The 15,032-nt window shown below is 45.2% G+C and overlaps 1 protein-coding gene across 1 annotated transcript in view; it reads left to right on the top strand.

Annotated features, from left to right (window-relative positions):
• Nucleotides 1-15,032, top strand: part of adamts18 (ADAM metallopeptidase with thrombospondin type 1 motif, 18) — a 263,407-nt gene that overhangs the window by 185,486 nt on the left and 62,889 nt on the right. The window contains exons 17-18 of the mRNA XM_060838319.1: nt 5,862-6,003; nt 12,674-12,800. Coding sequence (XP_060694302.1) covers nt 5,862-6,003; nt 12,674-12,800 — 269 coding nt within the window. The remainder of the gene's footprint in view (nt 1-5,861; nt 6,004-12,673; nt 12,801-15,032) is intronic.

The following is a 15,032-nucleotide window of genomic DNA, read 5'->3' as shown; positions in this document are numbered from 1 at the left end:
CCCATAGTGATCAGGGATGTGAAGGTTTCGGTGTATTAGCCATGGGAAATACAGAGTTGGAGAGTGTAATGCTGGAAAAGCACAGGCAGCATCCGAGGAGTTGGAGAATCGACATTTCAGGCATAAGCCCTTCATCAGGAATTAGAAATGCAGGGCTACAGGGGTAGTGTCTGAGGATGGGTCTGGGTGGGATGCTCATCGGGGGTTAGTATGGACTTGTTGGGCCAAATGGCCTGTTTCCACACTGTGGGGATTCGATGGTTCAGCCATTCAGATGGATCAGGCCAGCAGCTACTGAGTAAGGCCCAGAATCCGCTTCTTGAGACAACCTGTTCGGAATGGTCAACCACATCCCACAATTCTTTTTACCATGTGATGAGAGGACCTCTTGCAAGGGAGCAATTGTTGCTCAACTTTACTTGGTCATGAACAGAGTGATTTTGCTGCCCATGTCAAGGGACGATTAAGAATCAACCATGCTTCTGTGGTCTGATGGCACATGTAGGTCAGACCAAATAAGTTTCTTCCTTAAAGGATGTTAGTGAACCAGATAGGTTTTCACAACCATCATGACATCATTACTAAGTAGCTTTCAGACCCGCATTTAGATATTGAATTATCGTGGTAGGATTTCAACTCAGGCCCTTAGAGCTTTTGGGCTGGGTCTATAGACTACTCACCCACTGCTGTTACCACTTTAACACCATCTTACCCAATATCTTGTTTTAATGTTTTGTCCAAAGCAGAGAACGAAAATTGTAGTTGAAAAATGTGGCACTGGAAAAACACAGTAGGCCAGGCAGCATCCGAGGAGCAGGAGAATAGACGTTTCGGGCATAAGCCCTTCTTCAGGATTCCTGTGTTTTTCCAGCACCACATTTTTCAACTCTGTTCTCCAGCATCTGCAGTCCTCACTTTCTCCCAATAAAAATTGTAGAGCATGCAACGTAGGAATAAGTCATTCAACCCAACTTATCAGTATGTACTATATTCTCACAAATCCATCCCTCATATACATGTCAAGCTTCTCCTGAAATGCTGCTTTGCTATTCACCTGTAGCGGTAATGGGTTCCATAGTCTCACCACTCCATGGCTGAAGGATCTTCTGTTGCATATCCCAATGACTAACTGTAGACTCTCCTGCAGATGAGACATTGCGTGTAGGTGTGGTCTCCTTATCCGAGAAAGGATGTTCGGGCTGTGGAGGAAGAACAACAAAGGGTTTTGCCAGATGGATTCCTGGGATGGCAGGATTGACATATGAAGAGAGACTGGATCAGTTAGCACTATATTCAGCAGAGCTCAGAAAGGTATAGGGGAATCTCAAAGAAACGGTTAAAATTCTAACAGGACGAGACAGGGTAAATGCAGGATGTTCTGATGGCTAGGGTGTCACAGCCTAAAGATACAGGGCAGGCCTGAGTTGAGGAGAAATATCTTCAACTCGAGAGTGTAGAGCCTATGGAATTCTGTGTCATAGAAAGCACTTGAGGCCGAATATCGAATGCTTTCAACTAGGAGTCAGTTGTAGCTCTTCGGGCTAAATGAATCCAAAGTAATGGGGAGAAAGTAGGAACAGGACAATGAGATGGTGATCAGTCATGAACATATTGAATGGCAGAGCAAGCTCAGAGTGCTGAATGGCCTACAGCTGCTATTTTCTCTGGTTATGTTTCTGTGACAGTGGCTTAACTGAACTCAAACTTCTTAGCTGCCTTCCTAGTGCACATATACACTGCACCAAGGATCGCTGCATGGTGACTTCCAGCAACAACCTTTGGCTGGCTTTCACCCCACTGTCTAGCCCAAGGCATTGCGAGGGTAAGGGACAAAGCAATTCCAGCACATCTGGTGATAAAGGTAATGGCCCACCTTAAAGAGATAATTGAACATGAGTGGCATGTTACTTATTCGGGAGGTTGTTGCTGCCTCATAGCATGTGCCTGAAGCTAAAATCTCAAAGCGTGGCTTCAGCAGGAATGCACACTTGGGAAAACAGATATAGGGAGCTGCCTCATTCCAATCCCACAGTGTGTATATCAGGATTTAGGAAGCTGTAAAAATTTATTGCACTAAAATCTGTGGTCAAGAGGGCAGCATTGTGTGTTTAATGTCAGTATTTGGCATACAAAGGCCGATGTGAAAGACGCTTATCATGGGTTTGATAATGCTGAGGTAAGCTTTTTAATGTCAACCGTAAAGTTTGGAAAGAGCTGATAACTGGTCAGAAACTTCTGGAAGTTTTAGGACAAAGGAGACGACAGGTCGGAGCCTGAAAGTAGACTGTGTTTACAATTTTTTTAAATTCGGAGCAAGAAACAGTGAAGAATTGAAGCAGATGGATATTGGGAGGTTTCTCTTTCTGTAACATAAACAGATGCAAGAAAGATTGGGGGAGAGAAAAAAACTAAACTGGTTCTTCTATCATAGTCTTGTAGCCACTTCTTATCGTTGCATTCTGCTGGATTTCAAAACTCCAGCGCCCAGACTGTAAACTGCCACAGACTGCTGCTGCCTATTGCATATCAGCATCCTGTCTAATCTTAATGACCTTTCCCTGGTTATGTTGGACACAGGAGAAAACTATGGCTCTCCCCAAGCAATATGCTGCAGCCCTCACCTTAAATACATTGTACCAACATGACATCTCCTTCGGTAGCACCTTCCAAAACCATGACTTTGACCATCTAGAAGGACAAGAGCAGCAGATTTGTGGGAACACCATCTTCGGCAAGTTCCTCACACTCTTTCCCGACTTGGACCTATATCACTTTTCTTTCATTGTCACTGGCTCAAAATCCTGGAACTCCTTTCCTCACAGTTCAGTTTTTTTTTTAGCCTGATCTACTAGAATTGCTAGTAACATCTGAGTTTGGCACTAGATCCGTGATTGCTAGGAACTGAACTGGCCTATCCAAACTTTTCAGGCCAACTGAAACTTTCACCCCTTCATTCTGGATTTGAACTTGGATTTCAAAGGGAAAATGTCAATTTCTGACCCATCACATTCTCCAGCTATTCTGCAGCTTTGTGAATGATGTTGGTGATGTGTACTGATGTGTAATCAGTTAGCTCAGTTGGCCGAGTGGCTAACTTGTGATGCCGAGTGACACCAACAGCATGGGTTCCATTCCCTAAGGTCACCATGAAGGTCATGCCTTCTCTATCTCTCCCCTCACCTGAGGCGTGGTGACTGTCGGTTTAAACCACCAACAGCTTTAACTGAAAGAGCAGTCTTATGTTTCTCTGGGACAATGGCAACTTTGCTTACCGGATAAAGAAAGGGATTTCAATAGTTGGAGAGCAAATTGGACATGGAGAAAGAACAATGAGTGTGGGACTGTTGGTTCTGATCTTCAGCAGTTTTGGTGCAGACTTTGATAGACCAGTTAGCATTCTCTGTGCTGGGTTATTCTGATTCAAGACACTAGTTAAATGTGCAGCGTTCACAAGAAGAAGTAAGAGGTTTTTGTTTGAGAAAACAACTAGATTTCTTTCAGCCCATGAAGTATGAAGTGGAGTCACTGGTGGATGTAGCAAGTGAAGTGGCCAGTTTTGTACACATCAAGATCCCACAAAAAAAACGCAAGAGTAGATTGACCAGCTGAGTCTGTTTTTGTGATGTTGATTTAAGAGTTAAGTATTGACCCAGGACACCAGGGATAATTATCCTGCCCTTCTTTGGGAATCTTTCACCTCTGAGTGAGCAGGTACCTCTATTTAACATCTGTCCTGAAAGGCGACAACTCATGCACCACCAGCCTTAACTTTTGCGTCCAAGTCCTGAAACCACAAACTTGTTACCCGGAGGTGGGATGTTAATGACTGAACCACAGAGGACACTTGAGGATTTTGAAGCCAAGCAGTGCATGTTGCCAAATCATGGCCCACTGGTGACGAATGCACGGATTGGGAATCAACCTTAGCCTTCCTCTTCCTCTTCAGCACCTTAGTAGCGTGTTCTCCCCTTGAGTCCTTATGATTGTTCACTTGGATTTGGAGCAGAGGAGAGTGTTAGTTATTTGTAGGCAATTGCAGTGGCACAGACACCACATATTTCTGGTGCCATGATAGTAGATGTTAGAATCCAAGAGAAAGTGAAGACTGAAGATGCTGGAGAGTCCGAGTTGATAAAGTGTGGTGCTGGAAAAGGTCTGGCAGCACCTGAGGAGCAGTAGAGTTGACATTTCAGGCAGGACTGGGGAGGGGGAAGGGGGCTGAGAGATAAATGGGGATGGGGTGGAGCTAGGGGAAAGGTAAGTGCTAAGGCAATAGTTGAGCAAAGATAGGAGATGATGGTGATAGGTTGGTGGGAAGTGTGGAGTGGGTAGATGGGAAGGAAGATGGACAGGTAGGTTCAGTCAAGTGGGTGGATCCGACTTGGGGGGCTGGGGGGGTTTGGATCTGGGATGGGGTGGGTGTAGGGGAGATTTGGAAACTGGTGAATTCAATGTTCACGCTGTGTGGTTGTAGGCTTCCAAGGCGGAAGATGAGGTGTTCCTTCTCCAGTCTGCGGAATCCAGCCAAGTTCATTGGGGACACAGAACACTAATTTTGACTAGAATTCATGAATTCTCACCATGGACCAGTGAATAGGCAACATGAATTTTCTCAGCTTGGAAACCAATAAACATATACATTATGTTGGCACCGTATAAAATGTTTCTTGGGCCACAGCTAGAGTATTGTGTGCAGTTTTAAATTCTCATTATAGTGGATCCGCTATATAGTATCCACTATCGGAGTGCAGAGGAGATTGACCAGAATGTTGCCAGGGCTGGAGAGTTTCAGTTGTGAAGTGAGATTGAATAGACTGGGGTTGCTTTCCTTGGAGTAGAGAAGGTGAAAAAGGGGCATGATTGAGGTGTATAAATTATAAGGGGCATCGACAGGGGAAAAAAAAATCTCTTTGGTGAAGAGATCATAGGTATAAGGTAAGAGGCAGGAGGTTTAGAGGGGATGTGAAAGATGTTTTTCATTCCGAGAGTGGTGTGAATCTGGCACTCACTGCCTGTGAGGCTGATAGAGGCAGAAAGTCTCATAACATTGAAGAAGTATTTGGATGTGCACTTACAATATCAAGGCACCCAAGGCTATGAGACAGGTGCTGGGAAGTGGAATTGGAATAATTAGGTGGGTTTTTTTGACTGATGCAGACTAGGTAGACTGAATAGCCTTTCTCTAAGCTGTAGACCTGTATGTCTCCAAAACATACTCATGCATGTGTGAGTATTCATATACAGTACACACACACACACACACACACACACACACACACATACACACACGCACACACGTGGGCATGCGTTCTCCAACATTGGCTAGATTTTGTTTGTCTTTATTGCAAGAGGAGTTGAGTTGTGAGGGAAATAACAGTGGGGTTTTCCAACAGCCATTGTCTACAGTGGTTCAAGAAGGCAACTCACCACCACTTTCCCCAGGACAACTTGTGACGGGGAATAAATGCTGGCCTAGCCAGCGATATTCACAGAATGTGGACAATCAAAAGAAAAATGTAATTTTGGTTTGAAGGTTGTGAGAGGATCTCCTTCAGTGACCCTTTGAGAGTATATGTTCCAAATCAGCTCTTGCAACTCTTTTAAAAAATAACTTCTTGCATGTTCATTTTTTAGTTAGTTATTTTACATCTGTCCCCCCTGGTTACTGACACAGCTGCCATTGGCAACCTCAGCTTTCCCCTGTCTACTCTTTCAAAACTGTTGGTGAATTTGAACACCTCGATTAAATCTGCCCCTGCGTTCGAGCGTAATTTTACTTGTAGAGGACAGTAACTGACAATAAACCTATTCAATGTGTGTCTTTCTTCCCCTCTTACCCCACCCCCATTCTTACATTTCAGATCCTCTTACAAGGAAAAAATCCAGGTATTGCCTGGGAGTACACGTTGCCGATTGCTGCTAATGAAAGCAAGACTACTGTTCAGAAACACAACTACACCTGGGTGGTCGTGCGATCAGGTTGCTCAGCATCATGTGCAGGAGGTGAGTAACTTTCCTGTTCATCTGAAGAGAAGGAACTCTCCTCTTCTTTCCCTCCCGACCACATAGCTCATTCAAGACCACTGCACACCCCCCTCCCCCCCTCCCAAATAGGATGATTTTCTGCTGAAGAGTGTAGCTTTGTGCATTTTGTAACTCGCTCAGCAAAGCTGTCTGTTTCTATTAATATTATTATTGCCATCTACAAGCCATGGACCATGCTCACCATTACCACATGACAATGGAGAAATCCAGAGTGTTGCATTTGTTTCTGTCAGACAATGTGTTAGTCTTTAGAGCTCATAGTGTTCATAGAATTCCTGCAATTTGGAAGCAGGTCATTTGGCTCATTGACTCCAAACAACCCTCCAAAGAACATCCCACCCAAATCCACTCGTATTTTATCCCTATAACCCTCCATTTCTCATGGCTAATGCACCTGCACATCCCTATCCACTACGGACAATTCACTATCTACCTAACCTGCACATCTTTGGACCATCACTGAGAGAACATGCAAAGTCCACACAGACAGTTGGATTTAGTACGACAATCGATCCTTAAATGGCCTGCAGTAGATCAGAGCATGGCACTTGCACACGTGGTCTGCCTGGGCTCACAAACTGCCCATCCCCACTCCGTATGGATCTCTGTCCCACTGACTGTCCCCCTCCATCCGGGTCTCTGTCCCACTGACTGTCCCCCTCCATCCGGGTCTCTGTCCCACTGACCGTCCCCGCTCCATCTGGGTCTCTGTCCCACTGACCGTCCCCGCTCCATCCAGGTCTCTGTCCCACTGACCGTCCCCCCTCCATCCGGGTCTCTGTCCCACTGACCGTCCCCCGTCCATCCGGGTCTCTGGCCCACTGACCGTCCCCCCTCCATCCGGGTCTCTGTCCCACTGACCGTCCCCCGTCCATCCGGGTCTCTGTCCCACTGACTGTCCCCACTCCGTACGGCTCTCTGTCCCACTGACCGTCCCCACTCCGTACAGCTCTCTGTCCCACTGACCATCCCCGCTCCATCCAGGTCTCTGTTCCACTGACCATCCCCACTCCGTACGGGTCTCTGTCCCACTGACCGTCCCCACTCCGTACGGCTCTCTGTCCCATTGACCGTCCCCACACCGTACGGGTCTCTGTCCTACTGACCGTCCCCGCTCCATCCGGGTCTCTGTCCCACTGACTGTCCCCACTCCATACGGGTCTCTGTCCCACTGACCATCCGTGCTCCATCCGGGTCTCTGTCCCACTGACCGTCCCCACTCCGTACGGGTGTCTGTCCCACTGACCGTCCCCACTCCGTACGGCTCTCTGTCCCATTGACCGTCCCCACACCGTACGGCTCTCTGTCCTACTGACCGTCCCCACACCGTACGGCTCTCTGTCCCACTGACCGTCCCTGCTCCATTCGAGTCTCTGTCCCACTGACCGTCCCTGCTCCATCCAGGTTTCTGTCCCACTGACCGTCCCCACTCCGTATGGGTCTCTGTCCCACTGACCGTCCCTGCTCCATTCGAGTCTCTGTCCCACTGACCGTCCCCACTCCGTATGGGTCTCTGTCCCACTGACCGTCCCTGCTCCATTCGAGTCTCTGTCCCACTGACCGTCCCTGCTCCATCCAGGTTTCTGTCCCACTGACTGTCCCCACTCCGTCCGGGTCTCTGTCCCACTGACCGTCCCTGCTCCATTTGAGTCTCTGTCCCACTGACCGTCCCTGCTCCATCCAGGTTTCTGTCCCACTGACCGTCCCTGCTCCATACGGGTCTCTGTCCCACTGACCGTCCCCACTTTGTGTGAGTCTCCAATCCATCCTGCTCCATGCCTCCAGCCTGCTGTACCTAGGGACAGAACATGAAGTGGTGTAAAGGCTGATTAAAAAAGAAGAAAACTGGAAATAAACCGAATGACTCGAAGATCTCTGGTTGACTTTGTGACCATCAAAGTCCTATGACTAACAACATGATGCTCACTTGGACATTTTTGTCATCGTCTTGAATGAGGGAAATGTATTTGCCTGCCCATGAAGCATCACTCTCGTCCTCCCTTTTGAAATCTTTTACATCCCCTGGAGAGGTTGGATGGCCCCTCACTTTAACGTTTTCTCTTAGAGATGGCAGCTCCTGCAGTATCTCACCACACTCAACTCTGGGCTCTTAGTCCAGCACAGCCAAAGTCTCTTCGATTGTTTTCGAGCCCACAGGCTTTTGTTTCAGAGGCAAATATACTACTTATTGAGACACACGCTCGCCTCACCTGAACTTTAACCTGGTGACAGATGTTTTGCTTGTCTCCTTATTGTATTCATCTCTGCTGCATTGTGGAATGAATGAATTGAATTGGGTTGGGTGGAGAAGGATTTTCAAGTGGGCTTATAAATCTCTCAAATTACAAGGCTCCAGACTCTAAGCCATTGCTCAGCAGGCGCTTATTAGGGACATAGTTGGGATTTTATTGTTCCTCTATCCTCTGCTCCTCTCCTGAAAATGTCCAGCATGTTGGGACCTGTCTTTCACAAGCACCAGCACACCCACTGGTACTTCTGTCCATCCTTATGTGTAAATGTGGACAGGAGACAACATCCTGCTAATCTATGGTTAGGACAAAGCAGCAAATCTCAACAATGTCCATCTTGCACAGAGAGCAGCACTTATCACTGAATAGTAAACTTTTGAGGGGCCAAACAGCGCTGTTTGATCACTGACATTTACACATCATTAATGTACATTGTGGCAAGAGAAATCTTTATCTTGCCTCCGCATAGAATCAGGAGGCGTTTTATTCCCTTTAGGTTCCTTCTTCCATGATCAAATGCCATTAGGACATAAGCATCGCTGGCAAGTCTAACAATTATTGCCCATCCCTGTGGGAAGGTGGTGATGAACTGCATTCTTGACCCATTGCAGATGTCATGGTATAGGTATACCCAGTGCTGAATATGAGAGAGGGGTGTTGGAAACGGTGAGGAAAAGTTGTTTGTAATTTGGAAGTAATACTATTCAATGCACCTGGAATGTGCTTCAAGGTCACAAGAAGGAAAGCTGACTTCAAGCAAAACTGGGCAATTGACTGCAGTGCACACTTTGTAACCTTTCTGTGCCAGTAGTAGAAGGAGTGAGTGTTCAAATAAAGGAAAAAAAGAGGTCATGGTCAAGGATAAGATATTATTCTGTTTCATTCTAGTAGAAGACTGTTGGGGGATACCATGACATTTGAAGGAGCACAGAGTGAGTTGCAAGACTGATAATAGTCATGAGGGTCTGCGATTACATAGACACAATAGAAAACCTGAAATTTCTCTCCTTTAAGCAGAGGACATTTAAGGGGAGAATTAAGAGGTATTTATGATCCCAGTTGTGATACTATCAGACAATTCAGATCCCAGAAAGAAGCCTGGCTTGATAGACCATACAAAGTAAAACAAAGAAACTGCAGACTCTGGAGGTCTGAATCACTCAAACAGAAATTGCTGGAAAAAACTCAGCATCTGTACAGAGAAAACAAAGTTCATGTTTTGAGTCCAGTGACCCTTCTTCAGACCTGCGGAGAATGTCCTCATGTCTGAACAAGGGTCACTTGACTCAAAGCATGAACTTTGTTGATTCTCCACAGATGCTGAGTTTCTCCAGCACTGTCTGTTTCTGTGCGTTGATTTTTGTTTTGTTGAATCAGAAATCGTGGTGGTAATTCAGTGAAAAATATTCGTATGCAAATATTACTTGACAACCAAACAAAAGTTTTGAGTTGGAGATGCCAGTGTTGGACTGGGGTGTACAAAGTTAAAAATCACACAACACCAGGTTATAGTCCAACAGGTTTAATTGGAAGCACACTCGCTTTCAGAGCAACGCTCCTTCATCAGGTGGAAAGAAAGCAAGCAAAGCAATATTATAATTAGAATGATCTTGACACAATGTTAAAATGAAGTTTCAGCTTGGTTCCCGAAGACAAATTTGCAGAGAAATTACACCCCTTTCTCAACTCTAAGCATCTACTCAACTGATCATTATAGTTTTTCCTTCTTCAATTGTGGAGACTATTTTATGATTTCTATCTGAACTTTGTGGTATGAATCATTCATAATTCTGATTATGCCTCCAATTCTAACTTGCATCCCAAATTATTTGGGCTTAGAAGCTGCAGAAATACGATAAAGACCCTTGCAACTGCAGTAACTGGCTTTGTCTGAACTGAAAAATGTCGACTATAAGATAAACTAAAATTCTCAACTTTTGATTATTTTCATTAAAACTCTCTGGTGTTTTCTGAACTGAGAAAAAAAATGCTGAATGTGGTTAAATTATTTGTTACACATCCAAAAGTATAAACCTCTTATTGCGTTAACTGTCCCGGGATTCTTCCAGGTCCTTTATTGCTGTCATGTAGCTCCATGGAACTGATGCATTGAGGTCACTGTTCCAAAATAATTTTCTGAGCTTCCAACAAAAAAACCCTCATACTCTAATTCCCATCCATTTGCCTTTAGTTGAAAAACAATTCAAATTTCAAATATGATAATATATATGACATATCTTTCATCATAATTATAAAGTGCTTGATAGCTTAAATAAGGAGAAACAATTTACATTGGCAAGATGGAATACACACCACTGGCTTCGGTAGGTACAGCTTCAAAAGCCGTCAGGAGGTTCAATACTATCCAGGACAAAATAGCCAGTTAATTGGCATCCCATTCACCACCTTCAACCTTAATTCCCTCCATGGCTCCAACTGCTTGTACCATTTACAAGATGCATTGCGACAGCCAGTTAAAGCCCCTTCAATAGCACTTTCCAAATTTACAACTTATGCCATCTGGAAGAATAGCGGCAGCAGATACATCACCAGCACGTTGCTCTCTAAGCCATGCACTATCCTGACGTGGATCTATAACAGTATTCCTGCAATGCTGCTGGGTCAAAATTCTGGAAATCTTCCTAACAGCACTGTGGGTTTATCTATAACACATGGATTAGAGCGATACAAGGCAGCTTACCACCATCTTCTCAAGAGCAATTAGGGCTAGTCAATAACTCCTAGCCTGGCAAGTGACATTCAAATCTCATGCACAAATAAAGAATGCAGAGTGTTGAAACAGTATAGACTGCTTTAAGGTTAATGGTAAAAAATAAAGCAAAGAGTGGATGAGAAGCCTTTTTGTTCATCTGGGATAAGTGAGTATGCAAAAACTTGGCAGATGGGACATAATTTGGAAAAAATGTCAGGTGGTGCACTTTATCGGGAGCAATAGAAGATATTTAAAAGGAGAAAGACTGAGGAAAGATGCAGCACAGAGGGCTTTTGGGTGTCTTTGTGCATTAATCACAGAAAGCTTTGGTCCATGGTATTTGAAAGGGAATGGTGTATTAAAATAAGGAGGTCTTGCTAAAACAATACAAACATGAGTCAGTGCATACCTGGAATACAGTGAGCAGCATTGGCCCCCTGGTCAAAATAAGGATAGACTAACTTTGGAGGCACCCCAGAGAAGGTTTATGAGTTTGATCCCAGGTATGAAGGGATTTTCTTATGAGGAGAGGTTGAGTAGATTGGGTTTGCGTTCATTGACGCTCAGAAGAATAAGAAGAGACTTTAGTGAAACATGTAAGATTCTTAGGGGCTTACCAGGGTATGTACAGAGAGGTTGTTTCCCCTTATGGGAAAATTCAGGACGAAATGGCATAATCTTACAATAAAGGTCAACCATGCATGACAAAAGGAAGTAGGAATTTTCCTCTCAAAAGGTAATGAATCTGTGGAATTCTTCACCGCAATGGGCCATCATTAAATATATTCAAGGCTGAGAGTGACAGAATTGTAATCAGCAAGATTAGATTCCCTACAGTGTGGAAACAGGCCGTTTGACCCAACAAGTCCACACCAACCCTCCAAAGAGCAACCTACCCAGCCCCATTTCCCTCTGACTAATGCACCTAACACTATGGGCAATTTAACATAGCCCATTCACCAAACTGCACATTTTTGGACTGTGGGAGGAAACCCATGCAGTCACTGGGAGAACGTGCAAACTCCACACAGTCGCCCGAGGCTGGAACCAAACCTGGGACCCTGGTGCTGTGAGGCAGCAGTGCTAACCACTGAGCCACCATGCTGCCCCAAGGGTTAGTGGGTAAAGGAGATACGTGAAGTTGAGGATGATCAGACCGGCCATGATCTCATTGAATCGTGGAGCACATTTGATGGGCTGAATGGCCTGCTTGTCCTCCTTTCTCTTGCAGCCTTATGGAGTTATGATCTGGAATCTACTGCTTGAGAGCCTGGTGAAAAGCCTTTATAACTTCCTCAAAGTGCTTGGAAATATTTATGTGGGCATTAATAACAAGCATGACTTGTAGTGCTACAGAGAGAATGCAGGGGAATGGGATTAATTTCAGAGAGATGGCACAGACTTGGTGGGCCGAATGGCCACCTCGGTACTGTATGTTTGCACAAGTTTGAAGCACGGAACCTTGCATTCTTTTTATTCTTGTGTATCCAGGAAGATATGGAGTCAGTTTGCTGTTCTACCATTACAACAGCAAAATCCAGGGCTGTGTAGCCATTAGTCGGGAGAGCATCATCCCACATGGATGGCTTTATTAACTTCTAAGCTAGCACTGTAGCCTTCAACTGGACATAGTACAAACATTAATGGGAGTCTGTCTTCCTTGCAGGAAAAATGGTGACCACTGCATATTGTCTACAAGATCACTTGATGCAAGTCAACTCCACCTTGTGTCATGCACAGACAAGACCAGTCACGGGATCAATTACCTGCAATACACAGCCCTGCCCTGCAAGGCAAGTATTACAACTGAATTTGTAAGCATGTGCCAAGTTACTGTACGTTTTACATTAAGGTGATGGTAAGACGGTACCTCAGACAGTGCCGCACTCCCTCTGCTTGGATACCAAGTGTCAGCCTCGACTATGTACAAGGCAGTTGAGTGGGACTTTGAGATCACAAGCTTCTGTCTCAGGTGAGAGCTCCATTTCCAAGCCACTGCTGACCCAGTGAAAGCTTGAGACACAGGGAATGGGTCATGGGCCGGGGAACTCACAAAATGCTGTCTGGGCGGATGAGGCCATTTCGTCATGGTCTTGCGTCAAACCATCTTTGAGATGTGGTACTGCTGGACATTGCAGATGCACATGGGCTCAGTTCAAAATGGATCGAACTGATGAGTGGAGTCTAGTCACCATCGAAGATTGTAGGTGGTCTCTATTCAAGCAGCATCAAGGTTGGTGGTCTTTGAACTTGTTGCGACATGTGAAGTCAAATGTATGAGGTTTCTCTTTCTTTTTGAAAAGAAAAGTTTAATTAACTGGATTTGGCTGTCTGAATGGAAGAGAGCCGTGTTATTGATGTGCTAATGCACTGTGCTGGTGATCTGCAATAGGATACAGAAACATCAATGTGGTTCGAAATAAACCGTCTGCACTGGAATAGGGGAACCAAGACGAGGTAGCATTGTTAAAAAAAAATGGCTGACCCCAGGGACTGGTAATGGATCCAATCGACAGGGATGTAGCCTGTTCAGGAATGTAACCTGAGATGTCAAGGACACCTGGGGCAGGCTGAGAATGCCGATGCTGTGGGAGGTGAGCAGCTACACACGGAACCTGCTCCAGTTAGCGTGAAAGGACAAAACAAACGTTTGGATTTTGCCACAGGCTGCCAGGGTCAACTGGAAGGGAATGCAACTCACCTGATGTGAAAACAGCAAAGTTAATTCAATGGGAGTGGGGGAGGGAAGAGGGCTGCATTTGTAAAGCATCTTTTACGCCCACTGGATACTTAGAAACACTGCCCAGTTGTTGTAGGATACATGGCAGTCCATTTTTACACAGCAGGCTCCCACAGACATCATTCACAGGCACTTCCTGTCCTGTGCTGTGGGTTGAGGGGTAAATACACATCAGGGCTCATTCAAAATTGTGATCATCTTCTGAATTTCATCCAAGATGGTAGCCTTGAGTTAAATATTTTTAACGTGAGAAATGGCAACTACAGTCCTCAATTCTTAGGAGAGCTCTCAAATCCACAAACCTGATATTCAAAGGTAAGGTCCTAGCTGAACAGTGGCTGATTGCTGCTCACTGGAGCTAGGATTCTATCAAGCAAATTTAATCTGACTGCGTTCAATTCAATTCAACTCAATTCAGTGATTTAGAGCAAAACCATTCAATTAAACCCCAGTGGCATTGGGCAGTGGTCTCCCCTCTACCTCCCCCTTCCGGGCACCCAATGGCACGTGGATACAACCACCCAGCCAGTCAATGGCCATCATCACCACAAAGTGCACCCATTGTGCACTCTGGCGTGGGCACTTCTACCAGAGGAGCTCTGAGGGAAGATCACATTCATAGTGGAATGGGACCACTGTGGTGGTTCTCCTAATTGACCGTCGCTGGGACTATCTGTCCAGGGTCCTGTCACCATCCATGGGACTTCAGCATTCATAAGAAAAAATTAAGGCATTGACTCTTCTTGGTCTGCGATTCCAATGCCTCTTCAGAAAACAAGTAGATAAGGTGGTCAAGAAAACTTGCCTGCATCATATGCCCGAAACATCGATTCTCCTGCTCCTTTGATGCTGCCTGACCTGCTGCGCTTTTCCAGCAACACATTTTTCAGCTCTGATTTCCAGCATCTGCAGTCCTCACTTTCTCCTGCCTCATTATTTTGTAAACTTCTACATTTAGAATATTGCATACCGATCTGGTCTTCACACTATAAGAAGGATATGAAGGCTTTGAAGATTGCTGATAATGATTTACCAGATGTTGGCTTATCTGGAGGGTATTAGATATGAGGAGAAATTGGACAAACTTGGTTTGTTTTCACTTGTACGTTGAAGATTGAGGGGCCATCTGATACAAGTTCACAAGATTAGAGAGGCTTGGATAGAATAGCTAGTTAAAATCCTTTTCCCAGGGTAGAAATGTCAATTCCTAGGGGGGGGTAGGTTTAAGGTAAGGGGGTAAGTTTAAAGGAGATGTGAGAGGCCAGTTTTTTTGAATAGAATGTGG

This window comes from Hemiscyllium ocellatum, chromosome 17 (genome assembly GCF_020745735.1).
Source record: "Hemiscyllium ocellatum isolate sHemOce1 chromosome 17, sHemOce1.pat.X.cur, whole genome shotgun sequence".
NCBI classification, from domain to species: Eukaryota; Metazoa; Chordata; class Chondrichthyes; order Orectolobiformes; family Hemiscylliidae; genus Hemiscyllium; species Hemiscyllium ocellatum.
This window is presented reverse-complemented; position numbering and strand designations above follow the sequence as displayed.